Raw genomic sequence first — 20,673 nt, 5'->3', positions numbered from 1 at the left:
TAACCCACAACTTGCCGGTATGCATCGGTCCTGTTTTACTCTGAAGATTAGAGAAATTGATATTTTGGAAACTGTAGAAGGTCGATTGATTAATTATAGGTTACAGTTAAGGAAGTCTGAAGAAAATGTCACCCAGAAAAAACCATTGTCGCTAACTGACTGCTGTGCGATAGAGCACCCGTTGTCTGGCTTGTTGATTTACATCCTCCCCTATTCAGTGCACTTCATCTCAAAGATCGAAAAGAGGTATTGGAAGAGATCTAAAAGAAAAGAGACGTGATTGAACGGAACAAAATGCTTCATACCTTATAAGCACATATTTATGAAGAGTTCAAAAAAGACAACCTACGTAGCTATTCACAAAAACATATACAAAAGGAATGTAACAAAAGAATAGCATATGAATACATTTGCAAAGAAATCAGAGCCATAGAATCTCAAGGCTGGTACCGAGAGGGTCTCGTTGTCTCCAGCCAATCACAGAGCATCCACAGCCACAACACTACGACTACCAAATGCCAAATACCGACTAAAGAGATATTTTCAATATTTAATATTCAGCGACCAAAATATTATAAACAGAAAAATATTTCTGCAGTCAACAGCGCTTCTGTGGAGGAGCTCATAGATTTGCAGTGGAAAAAAAGATGCAAAATCGGTACGAGATGCAGCAGGGCAACTTACACCTAAGCACCACATACAAAAGAACACCACCAATCACCCTCCTCCTTCTCTTCTCTTTTTCTCTCCTCTTCACGCACAAAAAAGAGACAACACCGCAATGGTATCCGCTACACGCTCCTTGCTGTCCCGAGCATTTTCTTCTCGCAGCGCAGCACGCGTGTCAGTGTGCAAGAAGGTACGTGAAGCTTGTCCCACAAAAAAAGCATTCCCCCACATAGACGCAGGAAGATTCTTGGGGGGATAGGCGAGGGCAAGTGAGAACGTATCCCCCCACCCGCGCGGCTCCGATAGTATGCAAGCGTGGGCAGCAAACGAGAATTAGTAAAGAAAAAGGGAAGGGTTTGGGAGACTAGACAGTTAAAACTAACCTATTGACGCGCTGTAGTTTATCGGATTTACGTCAGCCGGGCCTGTTTGCGCCGCGGCAAATATCACCTCGTCTTCTCTCAATCTCTCCACCACTTTTCTCACCTCTTCGCACCGCTTCTTCTCGATTTCTCGTTTTACAATGTCTAAGCCTCACGTTTTACTCCTGGGAGAAATTACCCACGCCAAAGCCGAATGGGAAGCTCTATCTGATGTGGCTACACTCTCGGTCTGCGATTCGGGTAACCGCGAGCAATTCATCAAGGACCTCAAGAGCAAATATGCCGATGTTGTCGCTGTCTTTCGCACTTTTAAGTCAATTGCAATCACTGGACGCATTGATGCTGATCTTGTCAAGGAGTTTCCTCCTACGCTGAAATACGTCTGCCATAACGGTGCTGGTAATGATAACACCCCAAATTTTCCTTTCTAAACAATAGAGAGAAAGCGATTACCTTAAACTGACATATTATTGAACTAGGGTACGACCAGGTCGATGTAGAGCCCTGCTTGGCAGCTGGTATCCAGATCTCCAATTGCCCATCAACCGTTGACGATGCGACGGCGGACGTAAACATGATGCTCATCCTTGGCGCTCTTCGCAATTTCAACCAGGCAGCCGTTGGCCTTCGTCGCGGCAAATGGAATACCACCACACCACTCGCCAACGATCCGGAAGGGAAATTACTTGGCATAGTTGGCATGGGCGGTATCGGTCGCGCCGTGAAGCGCCGGGCGGAGGCATTCGGAATGACGGTGCAGTACTATAATCGCCGCGAGCTATCCCCGGAATTGTCGGGCGGCGCCAAATACGTGTCCTTTGACGAGCTGCTCGCTACCTCCGACGTCATCTCGCTCAATTTACCACTCAACCCAAACACGCGACACACGATTAACAAAGCCGCGTTCGAGAAAATGAAGGACGGCGTCGTTATTGCAAACACGGCTCGCGGTGCCGTCATGGACGAGGCGGCGCTGGTCGATGCCCTCGCGAGCGGAAAGGTTAAGAGCGTCGGCTTAGATGTCTACGAAAATGAGCCAACTATTCACCCGGGTCTTTTGTCAAACGAGAAGGTTATGCTCCTGCCGCACGTCGGAACGCTCACGTACGAGACGCAAAAGAAGATGGAGGTCCAAGTTATTGATAATGTACGGGCTGCTGTCACCGTTGGTAAGGTTAATACGCTTGTTCCGGAGCAGGTCGCCGCTGGCGTTTTTTAATTTAGTAGTTGGTTAGTACGAAGGCTTGTATTGAACAAATCTAATACAATATAGATCAGAAAGAGTTATCCAAAATATTAAGAGATTAACGATAGTATGTAGTCTATTATGTGTGCACAATCACTACATAAATCAAATCAAATATACATGAAATATTCCTATTTATCAAGTGGGAGCCTAAAACCTCCTATAATACAATATAATTTGCAAGCAAAAGCTTATTGAATGAAAAAAAAGAACGCCAAATGTCACACCATGTCCATAAAAAAATAAAAATAAAAATAAAAAGGTGCTAATAAAAACGGGGAAAAAAAAAGGACGCCAAAACTACATCGTACGATACTGATAAAATTTTCTGTTCCTCAGTTCCTACTCCGAGAGCAGACTGTCAATCTTTATCCGCTTGACTTCAGACCGGTCTTCAGCAGAAGTTTCAACACTCGAAGCACCATAAGATGCCTGTGCAGCACCCGATTTTCGCTCCGCATTGGACACCGGCGACGAGGACGAGGACGACAGATGAGTAGTAGTAGGAGTAGTAGAAGCAGCAGCTGTGTTAGTCGTTGTGACTGCACCGCCACGCTGAGATTTAAAGACAGGATCGTATCCCAGACAGACGCGCTTCGATTTTGCGCAATTGAAGCACATGGGATGACGCTCGTCGCATTTTATCCGTCGCTTGCGGCATGTAAGACAGCCAGTTTTCGTGCGTCGCTTGATTTCCTTGACTGGTTTGTGCACGGTCACGTCTGCAAGAGTAGCAGCAACCTGGGCTGCGGCAACTTGTGAAGGTTGCTGCTGCTGTTGATGCTGATGCTGCTGCTGTTGATGCTGTTGCTGTTGCTGTTGCTGTTGCTGTTGCTGTTGCTGTTGCTGCTGTTGCTGGGTAAGCACAGCGACGGAGGGTTGAGGAGGAGAATGCGGATAGTGATAGTAACCATCAACGAGGACGGCGGGCTGCGCCCCACCGGGGGACTGCAGGTGTAGGCGTAGCGGCGGCAGATGTTGCTGCTGCTGATGTGAAGCCAGCGGCGGCACCTGGGAGGTGTAGGAGGGCATGTAGGCAGCGGCGGCGTATGGCGGAGCAGAGGCAAAGGGAGAGGAGAGCGGCGAGGTGTGCTGCGGGTAATGCTGGGGCGGGATGGGCTGCGGGGGGTGCTGCTGAGGACGGAAGAGGGAGGGCAACTGCGGCGGTGAAGGCTGAATGCCGGGAGGACGGGCATAAGGCGGAAAAGAGGGCAGGGGGTCGGCCATCATGATGGAAGAGGAAAAGCGCCGGCTTCGTCAGAAAAGAGCAGAGAAGAGCAGAGCAGAAAAGCCAGAAGGGACGAGACGCAATGAGCGAGGCAGGAAAGAAGCGGCAGAGGAGCGGGCGACAATTATAGAGGGAAAGAAGCGCAAAGGCAGGCAAGCGATCACGAAGAGGGAATGCAGCCCGAGACGGGGTACCGGGTACGAGCGGCCGTAGCTGCACCGCCACGTGCCGCGTGTTTCGGCTCCTGAGACGGGTCAGCCTGCCCTACGCCTCTGCCTTCCGCGGCGCTTCCACAGACCTGCCATATTGGGCCGCTTACATGATAGCCGGTTGTGACCTGCCGCGGAAGATGATGCAACAGGCGGGTGTCGACTGGACAGGACAAAGAGAGAGAGAAAAAAAAGCCGAGAAGCCGACGACGATAAGAGATGGTGACGGGGCATGGCAGGGTTGGTCAAAAGAGGAGCCGAGGAGATTCCACGCGTGGAAGAAGCTAAACGAGGCCTGACGTCGACGTGCCGGCGAGCGCGCGTGGAAGTGCATGCGCCAAACTATGCCCACCAAGTGGCAACTATCAGCGAAAATATCAGCGAAAATATGTTATTACGGGAGATTAGAGTAGGTTGGCTGCCAATCAGAGTATAGAAAGGGCATTACGCAGTATGCGGCTACCGAGTCTGCTCGGTCTTGAGGATCTGCAGCCTCTACGAAATTGATGGTTGACTGGAGCTGCCGCCTGCAGGAGCCTGCAGAGTGGAACAGCAGCGGAACCCGACAGACTGGTTCACATTTATTGTAGATAGAGCGCAGAATCCGGCTCTGGGCGATCTATATCCGGAATATAGATAGATGGCGGTTAGTGGTAGCGTGGAAGGGAAGAAGTGTTACGAGAGCTTAATTTGACTACCTGTTTTCGGTTTTTCTATGCCACGCAGAAGGCCGTCAAACAACGCTCTTGCAGTCCACGTTGTTCTATGCGAGATTCGAGACTGTCCATTTGACTCTGGTGTGCAAATCTGCAAGAGTCGTGGGTTCGGAGCCCTGCCGGTGCGGTCAGCGGATGTGACGATGAGACAGGTTAGTGAGCTCGCTTGCAAATTCGCCTAGGAGAGCCAAAGATGAGGATAGCAATATAAATTCATTGCTCCCATAAAACTTGGTTATAGTACACTAGCCGAGAGAGACTTGGCGAAAGTGCATGCGGTCGACAACGTTTCAATTATTCAAGAACCAGAATAAAGCTGGAGGGCGTCAGCGGCAAGACAGCATTACTGTTGCTTGCACTGTTGCTTGCACTGTTGCTTGCACTGTTGCTTGCACTGTTGCTTGCACTGTTGCTTGCAGTTAATCTTGATCAGAAAAGGTTACCATGCGATATGGCAGGTAGTAGACTTAGCAGCTAAGCGAGCCGGGGTTACCCGAACTCGAGTTAGTCGCTTGGATACTACGGAGGAGAGTACACGATGCTAGCGAAGGAATACAGACAAAGAGAGGCACCTCGGCGATTAGCCTGCAGCGAATGAACGACTACCACGAATAAGATTTCCCGCCAATTTTGTTAAACCTGTGCGTTGATCCGCCGTCAAGCGAGCTCGCGCTTGTTGCAGAGAAGCTGTAATACAGTTCAAATTTATTGTCCATATGCAGCAACTATTTTATCAATTACTAGTAAATTAAAGAAATAATGTAATCAAACTAAATTTTCTGCACGGAATCTGCACCGCAAGAAATTAGCGCATGCTCCGCAGAAAGAGAAGAGTACGATTTCCCGAGTCCTAGAGTGCAGTCGTTAGCCGGGCTTAACGATACATGCTCTGGACAGGACAGGAACTGATCGCCGTCTTGTCGCAGCCTGCTATTATTCCTCTTTCTTTGCTCTCGCTTCTCTTATTCTTCACTAATCTAAAAAAGTCCTCTTAGCAGTTTTTTTATTCGCTTTCTTCTTTTTTTTGTTTTAATCTTGATATTCATTATTCTTATTCTTATTCCGTTCTACGTCTCCCCGCATCCACTACCTCATCTATATCCGTTGCCCTCGCCTCGACCCGCGGCGCTAGATTTTTATTCACTTCACACGACCGCATTCGTGCACTGGCAACAACTGCGCTCGACCGACGCCTCTCGCGTATCTGCACCATCCTTATTTTCGCCCCATGAATGCATAAACGTGCGCTCACTATGTTAGCCCCAGAATGCTCTAAGTCCAGTCCGGTTTTTTTTTTGGCCAACCCTGCTCCATAGCGGCTACTCCTACCATCAAGGAGAAAGAAATAATCTATTTTTTGCGCGAACAATAGAAGCAATAAAAGTAGTTTTAAGAGGCATGGGTTTGGGTCGCGCTCATAAAAAAAAATAAGAAGAGCCTCGGCGAGCACTTTAACGCAGTCACAACTCTCGGTTTATTCCGTCGGACACCGCCTAAAGTCTGTCCTTAAACTATGCCGCCGCCACCCGCTCCGTACTCTTAGCTTAGTTATCTAGCTTAGGTTGCTCTAAAGTAATTCCATTTCTTGATCAGTCCGTCGGCTTTGCCCTTTATATTATATTACTGCGCATTACTACCGACAGTAGTAATATAAACCCGTTGGGGAAGTTGTGGGCTGTGCTGGATAACTGCGCTTCTCGTCTATGTAATCTTTTCGAGCCGCGAGTACCCACTCTGTTTTATTTGACTTCTACCTGTCTGTTCTCTCGGCATTCTCGAAGCCATTGTGCCCTGCATCGTAAATTGCGCTTAGTAGGGCGGGAAGTGCACTGGTGGTGCTTGAAGGGGGTAAGCGTCAGAATCCACGCCCGCCCTGCCTCCAGCGACTGGCCAATCCTCATCATCGCCTTCACTGATACTGCTGCTGCTGCTGATGCAGCTGCTGCAGCTGCAGCCGTTCATTGCCGACGGCTGTGTAGTCTCTAGCATCTTGTTCTGCGCGTTTATTCTTGCGGCAGGGGCAGCAGTCTAAGCTAACGTTGCAGCAGACTCGGTTGATTGCGCAGCGCTGCAGCGCGTGTCTTGCTCTGTATCGGTTTCGCGATTTCGCTTACGCAGTCTCGCTAGATTCTGCACCGCCTCTCGTATCGCTCAAACTCTCTTTCCAGACTGCGCCTTCATTCATTTTCTGACCCGCTGAATGAGCTGCCTTCCTTCCTGCTCCTGACGCTAGTCCATATCCAGCAGGATTCCGGAATCTCTCAATCTGTTAATACGTCATCGGCGAGCCCTGACACACTCTCGATCTTGTCCTCATTTAGTCTACCCTATCTCAACAGCCTCGGCACTGTGCTTAAGGCGCGCAAGTCTGAGCCTTGCGTTACGTTGTTTTATTCGGTTGCTCTTCTCTGATCGATCCTTCTCTACTCAGTCTTCCATCCTTTCAGTCACTGCCCTCTGCTCACTGTTCTATCTTCGTTTCTTTTGTATTATCATAGGTGTATCCACATCTTGTACGTTCGGCAGACCCTGATCTGCGCTCTTGGAATCGCATCACATCACCTACGGTTAACTTCGCTCTTCGGCTCGACTAACCCTTTTTATACATGTTCGGCCAGCGCTTACACCTGCACATCGCCATCAGAGACGTACAAAAGAGTATCTATTGTTTGTATGTGTGACGACGACGGTGTCCCTATTTTTAATCTTTATAGATCTTGCCAGTTTCTACCCAATGCCTGTATTCTAATAGATACCATACCTGCGCGACATTTGCACTACAAAAGCAAATGAAACACGAGCGGAGCGGACTGCTTTCCCTCCTTCTTGCTCCTTGTCGAGTCTCGGTTTAGTTAGTTTGCACTCTCGTTTGCCCTGGACGGCACCTGCACGGACGGGTCGTATATGTCGTCATCGCTTGTCGAAGCTAGCTAGAAATTCGCGCGAACTTTGCCTCTCTGTTGACGACTGTTCGTCGTGTCACACTGCTTTGAACCCCTGGTTGTTAGAATTGTATGTATCAATTAAGATTTTTCACTTTTTTCTTTAGGTACACTACACGGCCTCAATCCTGCATGCCGTGACCTCAGACTTATCCGAAAAAAAAGGAAAACCCAGCCCGATGGCACAACCACAAACACGAAGGAGTCCATTAGCCGACTTTCTATTCGTTTATTCTCTCCTCTTCTTCTTCTTCTTCTTCTTCTTCTTCTGCTGCTTCATCCTTATGCGCACTCTCCATCTCTTTCAGATAAGTAAAATGTAGCAAAAGAGTCTAACTAGGTAATTTGGAAACAAACTCGTCAAAGCTGTCTCAAAGAATAATCTGTCGTTGATTTTTGCTGCTGTTGATTCACCAAGAGTATAATATAATCCGGTTTTTCCGCGTCACGCTCACTGATGCGCAGCCGAAGAACAGAAATATATACTCACTCAAATTTATAAATATTGAAGCTGATTTTCGTTAACCAGTCTCGCTTCCTCTACAAATAAGCACAGATACATGTCTATCAGCAAAATAAATAATAATAAAATAGCAATTAAAAACAAATAAAAGCATAAAAAAAAAACAAAAAATAGGAATAGTCCAATCGGACCGCGTATTCTGGTCTAGAGTGGCTTGTGCGGCGCCCCGGGCTTCAGAACTTAATCTAGGCTGAGTTGCCGCCGTAGAGCATACGAGCCGCACACTAGTATCTTACATATTCGGTCAGGCGCAATTTTTGATGTGTAGTGTTTTGGCTAAGTAGTGGCTGTGCTGGGGAAATGCGCTAAATCCGTATCTCAGTTGCTCAGCGGTTGCGATATATAGCAAATAAATAGACGATGCTAGTTATTTAATGTAAAAACAGTTTTCATTGGAAAAATAGGAAAAGGATGAAATGTAAAGTGCGTTCCTGCTTCTAGTGTGTCGTAGTCATCAGGGGCAGTGAACGGCGATGGCAGAATAATTCTTTTTCCTCTACGATATTTCTCTTATTTCTCCAAATTTATATAATTGTTTTTTACTCCATCAAACTTGCTTGCTATCAAGTATTTTCTAAAGCATGTCTATCGATGTGAACGAGAAGTGAAGAGGATTGCAATAATTCTGAACTACAGAACTCAGCTTGCTCGTGAATTGCTTGCAATTTACCTTTTCGGTCACTTTCTTTGTGATGTCGAATAAGTTTATCGGATGTGCTTTCCTTTGTCCTTTTTTTCTATCTCGGCTGTTAAAGATTATCGGCTACTGGTTAAAAAATAAAGAATCTTCTGAGTCGGTTATTCTTCCAACTTTGTCGCCTCGCAAACACAGACAGGCACGTACGAATATAGTGCCAACAAGCATCCTCTCTTCAATCCAATTTAGAATTAGGAATCTACATATATATATATATATATATATGTATGTATGTTTATAAAATGGTCGTGTGGTATTCGTCTGATATATGATCTATATCACACTTGTACAATGAAATCACGACACAGCCTCAATGAATATAAATTCTTGAACTTTCTTTTAATAACTCTTCTTTTCGATTACGGTAAAGGTAGCGATATATCAGAATTCAGATCATCACAGGTACACACACAATCTCACTAAATAAAAACTACAGTAGCAAGGCGGTGACGTGAAAGTGGGAGAGGGATAGTGATTGAGTCAGGCCGTCGCGGGTGCCTCTATCCGGACGACGGCTTCCTGGACAGGAGCTTGTTTTTTTGGTGTTTTAAGTGAGCACGAATTATCAGTGAAGGCATAATAGTAGATGCGGTTGACAAAATTCAAAACATAAGAATAAACAAGTCTATAACTGCTGTATTTCCTGTCTTGTTATGTCTAATAATACATAGACTAAAATTCTGCGCGTTTGATTTAAGATTGCCTGCCATTTTCCACTGATTTGGGTTTAGATTAGGTATCGCGCTATCAATTTCAGCCTTTTGCATAAACCTATAAACAGAAGGTTTCTCTGCGTTCACTATCTTTTTTTACGTAGCCGCTGCGATTTTACTCTTTCTGATTAGTAAGATACAAAATGAAATTGTACATAAAGTTTTCGTAGAAGAAGAATGCGTGTAACCATTCTGTTGGAACTGCGTGGATACAAACGAAATAAAAGAACAATCACACACCGAGAAGTAAATTTATATTCAACTATCAAATAAATATTTGATACTTATGTCAAGCTAGATATACAAAGGACTATAAAATAAAATAAAATAAAAAATGAAAAGAAATGAAATGGAATGAATCTAGCACGGAAGGAGAGGTAAAAATATTTTCCGCAATCTATGCCAAAACCGAACGATCTCGCAGAACAAAGAAGGCAAAGAAACTTTTTTTACGTCTTCTTTTCTTTTTTCAAATTCAGTTTTCAAGAGGGTTTTTTTTTATATTTTCTCCCTTTTTTGCGGTACTCAAGTTTGAGTTTTTCCCTTTCATTCAGATCCGAAACTTAATCGTCAGCGTACTTTTTTCCAATTTCTTGCTGCTGCAGGCTGCTGTTGTTCTTGTGATTATGTCTATGGAGCTGATTAGCGATGCAAATAGTCGAATTTATGTTTATTTTTTTTGTAATCTCTTGCGAGCGAGAGAGCGAGCATGAGAAATTGAAGAAACTGAGAGAAAAAGGCGACGATATATTCTAGCGAATAGTATGTGCGTAGTAGTACATGCAGTGTTCTAGAACAAAAAGAAAGCTCGCTATGCGATCAAAGTACAAATATAACGAGAATAAATTTCACAATTCATTTAAAAGAACGAATGGGAATTGTATTGAGGATCGATGGGCTTTGGGAAAATCTTTTATGAGGATTTAAAGTTATGTATAAATCTTAGCTGGAATTAAGAGTGAAGAGCAAAGCGGCAATTGAAGCAAACATAAACTTTACACTAAGCACCATTAACGATCAAGACTTGTCATCCAAGATCTATTCAATAACGATTAAAAACAGTAAGCAATTTGTGCTTGGCCAGGAATAAGAAATAAACCCGTTTCTCGCATGATTTGCGACTCTCTCTGTTCTCACCGTTGAATATCGGGAAAGTAATCAGATCTCGAGAAACTCTCCAAATCGAGCTGCGAGTTCTTTGGAATTTGTCACTAAAGAAACGATGTAAATAAAACACACACATATATATACACTTATTTTGATCAATTTTGGGAAACGTGCATGTGTGTGGATGAAAAGACGAGCATCGCACGGTTTCTAGCGAACCGGAGAAAACCGTTGGAGTTAATCTCACTCAAGCTTCCAGTTCGCTCGCAAGTACTACCTGTTTCTATTCTAAAGTGATTTTTTTTATAAGGAAAACATATGCTTCCTTTTAAAAAAATAGGGTCCAAGTACAGTAGTCTGGTGATGGTATTTGGTGGATATACTCTACGAGATGCAGAATAGACAACGAGAATTAAGCGGGCGAGAAGAAATAAACAGAGGTTACACGCGTTGATACACATAAATGGGCGCAATCTAGAAAAAGTAAACAAGAGACTTGGACAAAATCAAGTTCACATATGAAAATGTAACGAGATAGTGATTCCAAGTGATACTATAACTTGTAGGCGGGGTTGGTGGTCGTTTGGTTTCCATCGAATTATAGTCAGATTAGCCGCGGTAACCGAATGAGACCAAACCAGTGACTGAGATAAACGAAATGAATAAATAGCCGTGTAATTTGCGGACAGCCATTAAGGTGTCGGCTGGAGATGGCTTATAGACTAGCGAGAACGACAATAGCTGGCAACATAGTTTTATTCAACATCAGCGAAAATAAACTGCAATTGATTGTCCCCTATAGACTTTATTGTTCACCTTGTTCACCTAACTAGGGCTATACAGAGATTAGATGTGAGTAATCGGTGAGACAGAATTACAAACGAGTTTCGACTGGAAATTCCTCAAAGTCGCAAGGGATTAAAGTTACCCTTATAGTAAGAGAGGAACAAATTACTCTGAAGACGGTGTTGTCGGTATCTAGCTTTTGACGACTTTTAAATCGGATTAAAAAGAGCTGTAGAGACTACATACGTACACTGTATTTACATAGGAATCATATTATAGATAATCAAAACCAGTGCGGATGAGAATTGATGCGTAAAATGTATAAAGTAGAGTTAATATGGCAATCAAAAAAACAAAAACAAAAAAATAAAAAAATAAAAAAATAAAAAAATAAAAAAATAGAATAGAAAAGAAAAGAAAGAAAAAGAAAGAAAACATACCAATCATGACACCCGGTCAAGTCGAAGCAGATAAGCAGAAGCATAGAAAGTTCTAAATCAACGCTAGGAGTAGGATTGTTCGTGCCGTGATAAATGAGTGTGAAAGGTAGATAGGGTGGGCGCGCACACGGACCAACACGTCGGACCCTGAGTACGGAATGCATGTAACTTTACCTCGAGTTTGATGCAGACAGTGATATGAGTGTTAGAGAGATTAAAATTCCAGCAGAGAGATTAGAAAGATCAGTAGATCTACGCTAACAAACATAGGAGAAGAAGATACAAAAATGAACGAGAAAGCAATGCGTCATAAATACGACAGTTTCGGACGCAGAGTAAAACGCGATAAGCAAGATTAGACCACGAAAGCATGCTTTCGCATGCAAACGCAGGAGACTGAAAGAGAGAGAGGACAGAAAGAGAAGGAGGAAGAGAGATCCATAAGAGGAAAAGCTAAAGTCCAGCCGCCCGACCAGGTACCGCAGCAATTGAACAAGCCACAGGGGCGCATGGGAGACGGGGCTGGTGGCAGATGAGACACGCGGGTCGGGTTGGGATGTACGTACCACAAGATCAGGTCACGTGGCTGTAGATGCAGGACCGCTGCGTATGCTGGAGTGCAGCGAGTGGTGGAACAGTAGGCCGGAGTGGCGTGGCAGAAGGCCGATGAGAGCAGAAAGACGCGCATATGCTCAAAGATGAGCGCATTTGAACGACATCTCCGACAATGGCGAGTACATTGCAAAGCACAATATAAACGCGTTGCTTTAGTACAATAGAGGAGAGTAGGGAGAAGATAACACTGGAGAGAGATAAAAGAAAAGTAATAAAAAATAAAATAAAAAGAGTGGATTGGAGGAAGGCCATTGGAAGCGAGGGCTCGCTTGAGTAGCGCTAATCCAGGCTCAGACTAGCTCAAGGCACCTCTCCGTCGGCTCGCTTATTTGCACTATTGTTGTTACTCATGCCGATTGCCATAATTATGAATCCGATTGTGATTACTAGAGCAATAGTGGCAGTAGTATTTATATGATGATAAGAATGTGATGATAATCCTGGTGATGATCAGCATCAATGTATCTGATACTCTGGTACTCTACAATAATTATCATTCGTTATCGTTATTATTGCAGCACATGCACCAGCGTTGTCAATCTTCTTGTCAGGCTAATTAGTTAGCAAGCTAGCTACCCACAATGCAAACACTGGAGCAGCGTACCCGCGTGTACTCGAACCCGTTTGTATCAGTCCATGCAAGTCCACCTCTGTTTGGGCCTCCTCCACCTCTGTCGCCGAAAGATTCCATGCGCTAATCAAAGAGGTTTTATGCGCGTGACTTTGCGGATAAACCTTTCTTTCCTTTTTCTTTCGTTTGATTGCAGCTCACCGGTTTATGTCTTATTTCTTTTTTTTTCTTGCTCTTTTCTCTTACAATCATGCCACCGTCTAATCTCTCCAATCTTCTCCCTCCCTCGTACTATTTGAATAATAAGAGTCGCTCTTCTATATCATCCTGGTTTTTGCAAACAGTTTAGTCTCTTTATTTTCTACTTCGTCTCGAATCTACAGCCAATCAATCAATCAATCTTTTTAGTCGCTCTGCATGCATTCATGCATCTCTTAACCCTAAACCTCCTACTAGATACCTCATACTAGAAACTTCATACTAGAAACCTCATATTAGCTCTGAGCCTCATCAATACTAGGAATATTTAGTTTCTCTTTACAAATCGATTTATTTCCTAGCCATGTCACTAATCTTTTTTATGTCATCATCATTCTGATTTTCGGCCAAAATAATGGATTCAACTGAGCCACCTCCCGAGCTCAATGAGCGGTATTCAGACTCTTCTTCTCCTTCTCCTTCTCCCACCCGCCAATTCACGCACTCACGACATAGTCAGCTCGCCGATTTCAAAATCCTACTGCGTACATTAGAACATACCCACCGTGCATCATTGGCGCAACATTTACTCGTTGCTGCGCGTCTTTGTGGTCGCGCTGATAATGACGGCCAAGATGATGCCGATGAGCTGACTAGGCGGCGCAGGATCGTGCATCCGCGATGGACGGCGTGGCCGTTGCCTAGTGACGAATTACCTATGGCTTCTTCTGAGAAATATGACGTTGGTCAGGATATTGATTATCTTCCATCGTCAAGTAGGTCGAAGCGGAAACGCGACCAAATAACTAGTGACCGAGACGGTCAACCTCAACCGATCCTCGATGAGCCACAGGGCGAGTATGAGCATTATCGACTGTCTTCGTACAAATTCGTTACTCTGGATGAGTATGCGGCACCACTTGTTGCTGAAATTTCATCGCTTGGTATTCGTGCTCTGACCGATCTCGCAGAGAGCAATGACAACACTTTAACCGGCGCCAATGTCGATCTCGAAAACATTTTATTTTCAAATTCTGATATCGAAAAATCTCTTTTATTGCCGTACTTGCATCCAAATATTATGCATCTCATCGATTCTCTTTTTGACGCTGTCGTAGCTGTGCGCACTTCGCAGGGAACTTCTGCCTCGCGATCTCGACTTGGCCAACTTGACTGGAGAGATATCCTTAGCTTAGCCGCTTTAAGCGGTATGCCTGCCTTTGATAACGACGATGACGACGACGACGCTAAAAGCAACAGCAATGGTAATAAAAATAGTGTATGGAGTGATGTCGTCAATCAGGTATCGCAACAGTGTCAGGTGTTGTTTGGTGATGGGCCGCGGTTTGAGGTCCTGCAGAATGAAGGCAAAGTGCGTGCTGCTGATTTACCTGGGCAAGCCGTTAGAGAGAAAGGGTATAATTCCTGAGCTAATTTTTTTTTTTTTTTATTCTTGTATTTCGCTTCATTATTGATTTGGATGGCTTTTTTTGGCGTTTTAGGCGGCTATGGATTTTATGAGCCGATAGTTTAGGACAAAACATGGTAATTAATTAGGATTCAACATTCTCCCTGTATAATATTATAAACTGCATCTATATGTGAGGTCTATGTATAATTATATTTGAGTCTTTTACAAAATTTTAAGAGTCTCCACAACATAAATAAAACCGCTACTAATCAAAATAAAAAAAATAAAAAAATAAAAAAATAAAAAAATTAATAGAAAAGCCCTAACCATATCTCACTCACTCTTAATGCGGGGAGAGTTAAAGAGAGAGGGGCGTGGGCGAGCACACGCGTGCCATTTGCTGATACTGTACTTCAACTCATACTGATTTTAAAGAGCTAGAGCACTAATATTTGCCTGCACTTTCCAATTTATTTGAAAGTTTCGGAGCATGGGATAATTTATTTACACAAAGAGTCTTATAATTCTCTTTTTGGGAGGGGTTTTATTTTCTCGGTGTTGCCATGAGTGAGTGCAGATCCAGAAATTGATCTACAGCTATCTTTCATACACAGTACATTACACATACAGAGAGATCTGTCAGGAAAGAAAGAAACTCGAAAATTCATTTCTTCTTGAGGTTGTCACATCAATATGAAATTCGCTAGGTATTTTGGAGATTCACATTATTTTTGAGTTGATTTTTAGAATGCTTGCTAACTTGCTACTCTTACTTTCAGATATCTTAACGATAACCTGGTACAATTTAGTCTTACTTCATAGAAATATTTAATGGAAAATAAAAGACTGATTGTTTTTTTATTAGGTTCCCGAATGGCGTGTTCAATACCTGGATTATAAGGTGCTGTTATATTTCTATCTTATTTGATTGCTACGGCAGCTGATTCTTATTTTTACAGGGGGGTAAAAAGCGACTGAAAAAGATTAAAAAGGACTCCGACGGATCAAGACGCACACCCGAGTCAGTCTTTGCTCGCCATATCGCAGCAAGCATCGCTTCGCCAAGACCGCGCAGCGTAAATGTGTTGTCGTCATCACGCTCGTCACCTAAATCAGCTACATCATCCGCCTCACTCGATGAAACAGAGATCGAGATGCCACCAGCGGCTTTAACATCAACATCTACGCAACGCGGCACCGTGCATGCGTTGACCACCACCGCCGCTGTCGAGGGCCGGATTACGCCACAGCAACTGCTCAATACCGCGGGCGCGATTCCGATTTCTACGTCACATTCTGCGTTTGGCGATGAACCTCTCCAGCTAGAGCAGTACGGAAGTATGATTGCCACACCGCCGACGTCGGGTGCGGGATTCCATTTACCGCCTCCGGCAATTGACGAGCGCGACGAGGCCGGCCATCCGTTGCAGAAAGTAGACAGCGGCTTGCGCTCAGTCACTTTCTCTGCCGACAAAAACATCGAACATGAGCCACCGTCTTTGTTTGGTCTCGGAGCACCCGCACTCGCAACTTCCCCGTCGGCGGCGTTTTCTCCCCCCGCTACTGGCAGCGGAGTGCGCCCACGTTTCAATAGCGTATCGACCCCACAGATCGGTGCGCCCAGCTCTGCAATTAGCAACAATAACTTTGCAAACGGCACACCGCGATCAGAGCGCTCAATTTTGAAGAAGACATCCAAATATGACTCTGTACCCAAAGTCGCTGACAGTATCGTCAACGTGAACAAAGCAACAGACGCAAACACACCAGCCTCTCCATTTTTTAGACCCAGAATACAAATGCAGCAAATGAATGGCAAAAAAGCGATAACGGAGGCTATGGTCCGAGCCAGTGCTGAAGAAGCCAAGCGCTTAATCGCGGAAGAAAGCGAATGTCGCGATTTCATTCTTTGGATCGATGGGCAGTTTGATAAGATCCAGATGTTCTATAGAAAGAAGGAGGTCGAGGCGATTTCGCGATTTGATAAGATGCGAGTACAATTACATCTTTTACGTGATCGAAAGATGGTCGAGCGAAAGAAAGCCGCGCAGGAACTTGTGGACGCCGCTGCCGCTGTCTCTGATAATGATGCGAGACAACCAAATGGAAATAATAGCAAGAACGCAAAGAAGAAATCCGGCGAGCGATGGTCGGTGTTTTACAAAAAATTGGATTTGCATCATTTACCGTTCATGCCGGCTAAGAGTGTGCAGGTAGTTGATGGGAATGGACAGCAGGATTATATCAGACAGCAGGCTATGAATGTGCCTTACTCGGTCGCGCGACGAAAGCTAAAACTCGTATGTCTTTATGTGTCTTTTTCGCTAATTTTTTCAACATTCTCTTTGTGTGCTAACTAAAGTATCATAGGCTATGATGGAATATTATCGTGGACTTGAACTATTGAAGTCGTACCGACTTTTGAATCGCACAGCATTACAGAAGATTTGCAAGAAATTCGACAAGACTGCACAAACTAATATCTCACCGTGGTACATGGACAAAGTGTCAAACAGCTATTTTGGCCAAAGCAGCGTCGTCGACGATCTCATGAATGAAACCGAAGATGTATACAGTCGATATTTCGAGCGCGGAAATCGTAAGCATGCAGTTGAAAAGTTGCGAACACGAGAGGTTCCCGAGACGCATTACGAAGCTACATTTTTCAGCGCGTGGTGTTTGGGGATTGGGTTGCCATTCTTTGTACAGGCCATCGTGACTGGTGTGCAGAGGGGAGTTACCAATGAGCTTGAGAATGCGATTTATCTTTTTCAAATCTTTGGTGGAGGTTTTTTGGCTATTTTGCTGGGAATTTTGTTTGCGATTAATTGTATGGTTTGGTCACGATACAAAATCAATTACCCCTTTATCTTTGAATTTCGACAGCATGATTTTCTTGATTTCCGCGAGTTTTTGGAAATTCCTTCGTTTCTTTTCGCCTGGCTTTCACTATGCATGTACCTCTGTTTTTACGATTTCTGGCCAGATAAATTGCCCGCGCATTGGTGGCCGCTTATATTTGCGGCAGTCAGTGCAGCAGTACTGTTCAACCCCTTACCAATCTTTCATTGGCGTGCGCGAGAATGGCTGGTGATCGCGCTTTGGCGATTGATTTTCTCGGGACTTTATCCCGTTGAATTTCGAGATTTCTTTCTCGGTGATATCTTTTGCAGTCTTGCTTATACGGTCAGCAATATAGAGCTTTTCTTTTGTCTTTATGCGCAAGGGTTTGACGCCGGACAGCACTGCGGCTCGTCTAGCTCGCGCTTGTTAGGCTTTCTGAATGCGCTGCCTCCGATATGGCGATTTTTGCAATGCTGGAGACGTTACGCAGATACCCGGAATTGGTTTCCTCATCTTGCTAACGCGGGCAAGTACACCTTCACAATCGTGACGGCGATTGTACTTAGCGTGTGGCGAATCGATCGCGTGAATACCAATCGCGACATGTACATACTATTTGCTACAATCAACACTGTATATTCTTCATTTTGGGACGTGTTTATGGACTGGTCTCTTTTTCAAACGAATTCAAAACACCCTTTGTTGCGCGACGAGCTCGGATTTCGAAATCCAAACTTCTATTATATCGCGATGATCGTTGATCCGCTTATGCGAATCAATTGGATATTTTACATTATTTTCCCGATACAGCTGCAGCAGTCTGCCGTTACCTCCTTCTTAATTGCCTTGGTGGAGATCGCGCGACGGTTTGTGTGGATATTTTTCCGGATGGAGAACGAGCATTGCTCAAACGTCGGGCGGTTCCAAGCCAGTCGTAACATGCCACTTCCGTACGATCTCGAACCGGATGACGAAGTCGGCGATGGCGTTGGTCATGAATTGACTGAAATCACAATGACTACGCCGTTAATGATGGCCGAAGAAGGGCGTGCAAGCGGAGTCGATCCCGGCGATATCGCTCTGACCGGGGGCGAGTCCTCAGCGAGAGCGTCGCCTTCGATGCAGGCTGTACCGTCGCCTATGAGACGACGCAGGTCGACTATGACGCCCAAGATGAATGCGATGAGTAATTTTATACGAGGCGCGCACATACAGGATTTCGAGCGGCGGAAAAAGAGGGCCGGCAGTGCGTCTGCCGTCAGTGGCGCGGTTGGTGAACGACGCGGTAGCATATCTGAATCAATGCGAAGCCGTGCGGGATCTATTGCTCTACACGATGACGATGACGATGACGATGACGATGACGACGATGCGGGCGGCGTTTTGGATTTTGGGTATGGTTATGATGAGATGACAGACGAAGCGGAGGAAGCTGGCACGCAGAGCGCTAGCAGTGATGAGGATTCGGACGCGGATGCGTCGCCTATGTCGCGGCCTATGCAAATCTAATTTTGTCTTTATGATTATTCATTGATTAATATAAAATCAATATTTTTGTGTGCAGCTACCGAATGTAGAGCGTAAACTTTTAGTATTCGATGACGTAATACGATTTTGACTTCTGTGTCTGAGCTGCGGCTGGGCGTCCAAGATTTCTAGTTTGATATTTACATCACGAACACACACACACACACACACACAGAGTTGTATACGAAAGCAGTACAGCAAATGTCGACGACTGCGGACGGTTTTATACCACCGAAGCCAGCATCATCTGCGCCGGTTGCTTATGCGCATCCGAAACGTCGGCCATTACCAGCCAGCGTGAATGTTGCCGCGCTGCAAGTTGGCACTGCTTCTCCTTCGACGTCTTTGTCCAGTACTCCTACTCCCGCCCCATCGCTAGAAAGCAGCTCTCAGGAAAATCCGGTTGAGCAAGAAAGTATTCCGCGACTGAAGACTCCATTTGAATATAAACCCGTGCACAGCATGCTTGACCCGCCACCAGCGCTATCGCCTTCGCTGCGCAGTATCTCCCCGCCGCCCGCAATTCCAGAGTACAGTTCTCGGCGGACTTCGATTGCTTCAGCGCGTGGGCACGGTTTTATTAAAGGATCAGTGACTTCAACCGCTTCTTTTAGTTCTCTTGTGTCGGTGGATAACGGGTCACCCATGCTGTCGCGACATTCTTCGCGCGTCAGCCAGGCTAGTTCGGCGGCTGCAGTGGCGGCTGCTACCACTGCTGCTGCCGCAGCAGCTGCCGCCGCCGCAGCTACTGCCGTGACGACGGCGATGCCTGCACAGTCTTTGCTGAGCAGTGCGGGTAATGGTGGAGCAGAAGATTCGATTTCGATAGGGAGTTCGAGCGTGGAGATGAATATGACGCCGATAGCTAGTTCTGGCGTGCCGCAAGCGGAGCGCAAGGCTGACTACGCTACCTATATGCGTCGACAAAAGGCCACTGTTTGGTGTGATCGAGTGCCTAAAAATCTGATCACGAAAAGCCGTGCGCCGACATCGCAAATGTATAATACCAGCAAAAGGAAGAAAGATAGTCAGCGAACAGACGAGTATTCGACCTATATGCACGCCTATGCTTATTATCAGCCGAAACTAGATATGACTCTCGAACTCAGCGATGCACGAGTTGTGTCGAATGGTTCGTCGCGACTAGCTGCTCGTGCATTAGGACAGGATGAAGATGACTCGTCGCTTAGAGACTCGAGTAACGAGACCGCGGGATCGAGAACGCCGCTGTCGGCCTCAGCGCTGGATTTGAGTAATACATCAGGTTTATTCAAGACCTCGACTCTATTGAGCGTCAACAGTACTGACGAAGTCGGCAATAACAATAGTAATAGTCGACTTTCGGTCTCTAGCTCGCCTGCATCTGCGTCTGCGTCTGCGCGTCTTAATTTGCCAACCACCCCAGGTGCAACATCGACCACGTCCTTGTCGTCACCCGCTGTGGCACCTTCTTTGTCACGAAAATCCAGCGCAGGAAGTCTTGACGAGTCTGAACTTGAAGGTATGATTGCTCCGCGGCGTACGTTGTATATTGCCAATCCGGATTATAGTAGCAGTGGCGAGGAGTAGCCTCGAGTCCTCTGGCTTTTTACGATAATTTTGGGTAATATTTTTTTTATTTGGTATTGGGAAGTATTGTGTATACAGGCGTCTTATTTTACTTTTGCTTATGTTGAGTGCGTTTTATATATGCGGGCGTTTCTTGTTCTCTTATAGTAAGAGTGGATTTGTATAGTGACATTATTATTAATCAATATGGGCATTGTCTGTTTGTATATTATCTATCCTTTTGAATAAATCGGTAGTATTAGACTGATTCAGCATATTCTAAACTATTAGAAAAGAAAA

General features: G+C 45.2%; 6 protein-coding genes across 6 annotated transcripts; 4 read left to right on the top strand and 2 right to left on the bottom strand.

Moving 5' to 3' along the window:
- Positions 1–697: 697 nt before the first annotated feature.
- V2V93DRAFT_369970 (D-isomer specific 2-hydroxyacid dehydrogenase) lies at positions 698–2,434 on the top strand. Its single transcript, XM_066910150.1, has 3 exons — positions 698–859; positions 1,070–1,451; positions 1,532–2,434. The coding sequence occupies exons 1-3, from the start codon at positions 782–784 to the stop codon at positions 2,269–2,271; spliced, it is 1,200 nt and encodes a 399-aa protein (XP_066765776.1). The 5' UTR covers positions 698–781; the 3' UTR covers positions 2,272–2,434.
- Positions 2,435–2,455: 21 nt separating this feature from the next.
- V2V93DRAFT_245976 (uncharacterized protein) lies at positions 2,456–3,684 on the bottom strand. Its single transcript, XM_066907102.1, has one exon. It carries the CDS (start codon positions 3,526–3,528, stop codon positions 2,641–2,643), a length of 888 nt encoding a protein of 295 aa, XP_066765775.1. The 5' UTR covers positions 3,529–3,684; the 3' UTR covers positions 2,456–2,640.
- A 6,519-nt stretch (positions 3,685–10,203) lies between these two features.
- On the bottom strand, positions 10,204–11,151 carry V2V93DRAFT_245949 (uncharacterized protein). Its single transcript, XM_066907101.1, has 2 exons — positions 10,608–11,151; positions 10,204–10,537 (listed from the first exon to the last, which is right to left on the bottom strand). Exons 1-2 carry the CDS (start codon positions 10,892–10,894, stop codon positions 10,369–10,371), a joined length of 456 nt encoding a protein of 151 aa, XP_066765774.1. The 5' UTR covers positions 10,895–11,151; the 3' UTR covers positions 10,204–10,368.
- A 2,150-nt stretch (positions 11,152–13,301) lies between these two features.
- On the top strand, positions 13,302–14,825 carry V2V93DRAFT_245835 (uncharacterized protein). The gene has a single exon (XM_066907100.1). The coding sequence runs from the start codon at positions 13,459–13,461 to the stop codon at positions 14,470–14,472; it is 1,014 nt and encodes a 337-aa protein (XP_066765773.1). The 5' UTR covers positions 13,302–13,458; the 3' UTR covers positions 14,473–14,825.
- A 10-nt stretch (positions 14,826–14,835) lies between these two features.
- Positions 14,836–18,865, top strand: V2V93DRAFT_369952 (EXS family-domain-containing protein). The gene is made up of 5 exons (XM_066910149.1): positions 14,836–15,161; positions 15,234–15,252; positions 15,320–15,355; positions 15,414–16,754; positions 16,825–18,865. Exons 1-5 carry the CDS (start codon positions 15,148–15,150, stop codon positions 18,805–18,807), a joined length of 3,393 nt encoding a protein of 1,130 aa, XP_066765772.1. The 5' UTR covers positions 14,836–15,147; the 3' UTR covers positions 18,808–18,865.
- A 116-nt stretch (positions 18,866–18,981) lies between these two features.
- Positions 18,982–20,645, top strand: V2V93DRAFT_369948 (uncharacterized protein). Its single transcript, XM_066910148.1, has one exon. It carries the CDS (start codon positions 19,027–19,029, stop codon positions 20,392–20,394), a length of 1,368 nt encoding a protein of 455 aa, XP_066765771.1. The 5' UTR covers positions 18,982–19,026; the 3' UTR covers positions 20,395–20,645.
- The last annotated feature ends 28 nt before the right edge of the window (positions 20,646–20,673 follow it).

The sequence above is a fragment of the Kockiozyma suomiensis genome (assembly GCF_038497685.1).
Source record: "Kockiozyma suomiensis strain NRRL Y-17356 unplaced genomic scaffold V2V93scaffold_7, whole genome shotgun sequence".
Lineage (NCBI taxonomy): Eukaryota > Fungi > Ascomycota > Lipomycetes > Lipomycetales > Lipomycetaceae > Kockiozyma > Kockiozyma suomiensis.
Note: the sequence above shows the minus strand (reverse complement) of the source record. Positions and strands in the feature narration are given on the sequence as shown.

Bases quoted from the DNA above. Each gene is read 5' to 3' on its own strand.
- V2V93DRAFT_369970 (XM_066910150.1), top strand. From the start codon at position 782: ATGGTATCCGCTACACGCTCCTTGCTGTCCCGAGCATTTTCTTCTCGC. The intron at 860-1,069 runs GTACGTGAAGCT...GACGCGCTGTAG, and splicing joins GCGTGTCAGTGTGCAAGAAG to TTTATCGGATTTACGTCAGC. The intron at 1,452-1,531 runs GTAATGATAACA...TTATTGAACTAG, and splicing joins CGTCTGCCATAACGGTGCTG to GGTACGACCAGGTCGATGTA.
- V2V93DRAFT_245835 (XM_066907100.1), top strand. From the start codon at position 13,459: ATGGATTCAACTGAGCCACCTCCCGAGCTCAATGAGCGGTATTCAGAC.
- V2V93DRAFT_245949 (XM_066907101.1), bottom strand. From the start codon at position 10,894: ATGTGTATCAACGCGTGTAACCTCTGTTTATTTCTTCTCGCCCGCTTA. The intron at 10,538-10,607 runs GCACGTTTCCCA...TCGTTTCTTTAG, and splicing joins GTCTTTTCATCCACACACAT to TGACAAATTCCAAAGAACTC.
- V2V93DRAFT_369948 (XM_066910148.1), top strand. From the start codon at position 19,027: ATGTCGACGACTGCGGACGGTTTTATACCACCGAAGCCAGCATCATCT.
- V2V93DRAFT_369952 (XM_066910149.1), top strand. The intron at 15,356-15,413 runs GTGCTGTTATAT...TTATTTTTACAG, and splicing joins TTCAATACCTGGATTATAAG to GGGGGTAAAAAGCGACTGAA. The intron at 16,755-16,824 runs GTATGTCTTTAT...AAAGTATCATAG, and splicing joins CGCGACGAAAGCTAAAACTC to GCTATGATGGAATATTATCG.
- V2V93DRAFT_245976 (XM_066907102.1), bottom strand. From the start codon at position 3,528: ATGATGGCCGACCCCCTGCCCTCTTTTCCGCCTTATGCCCGTCCTCCC.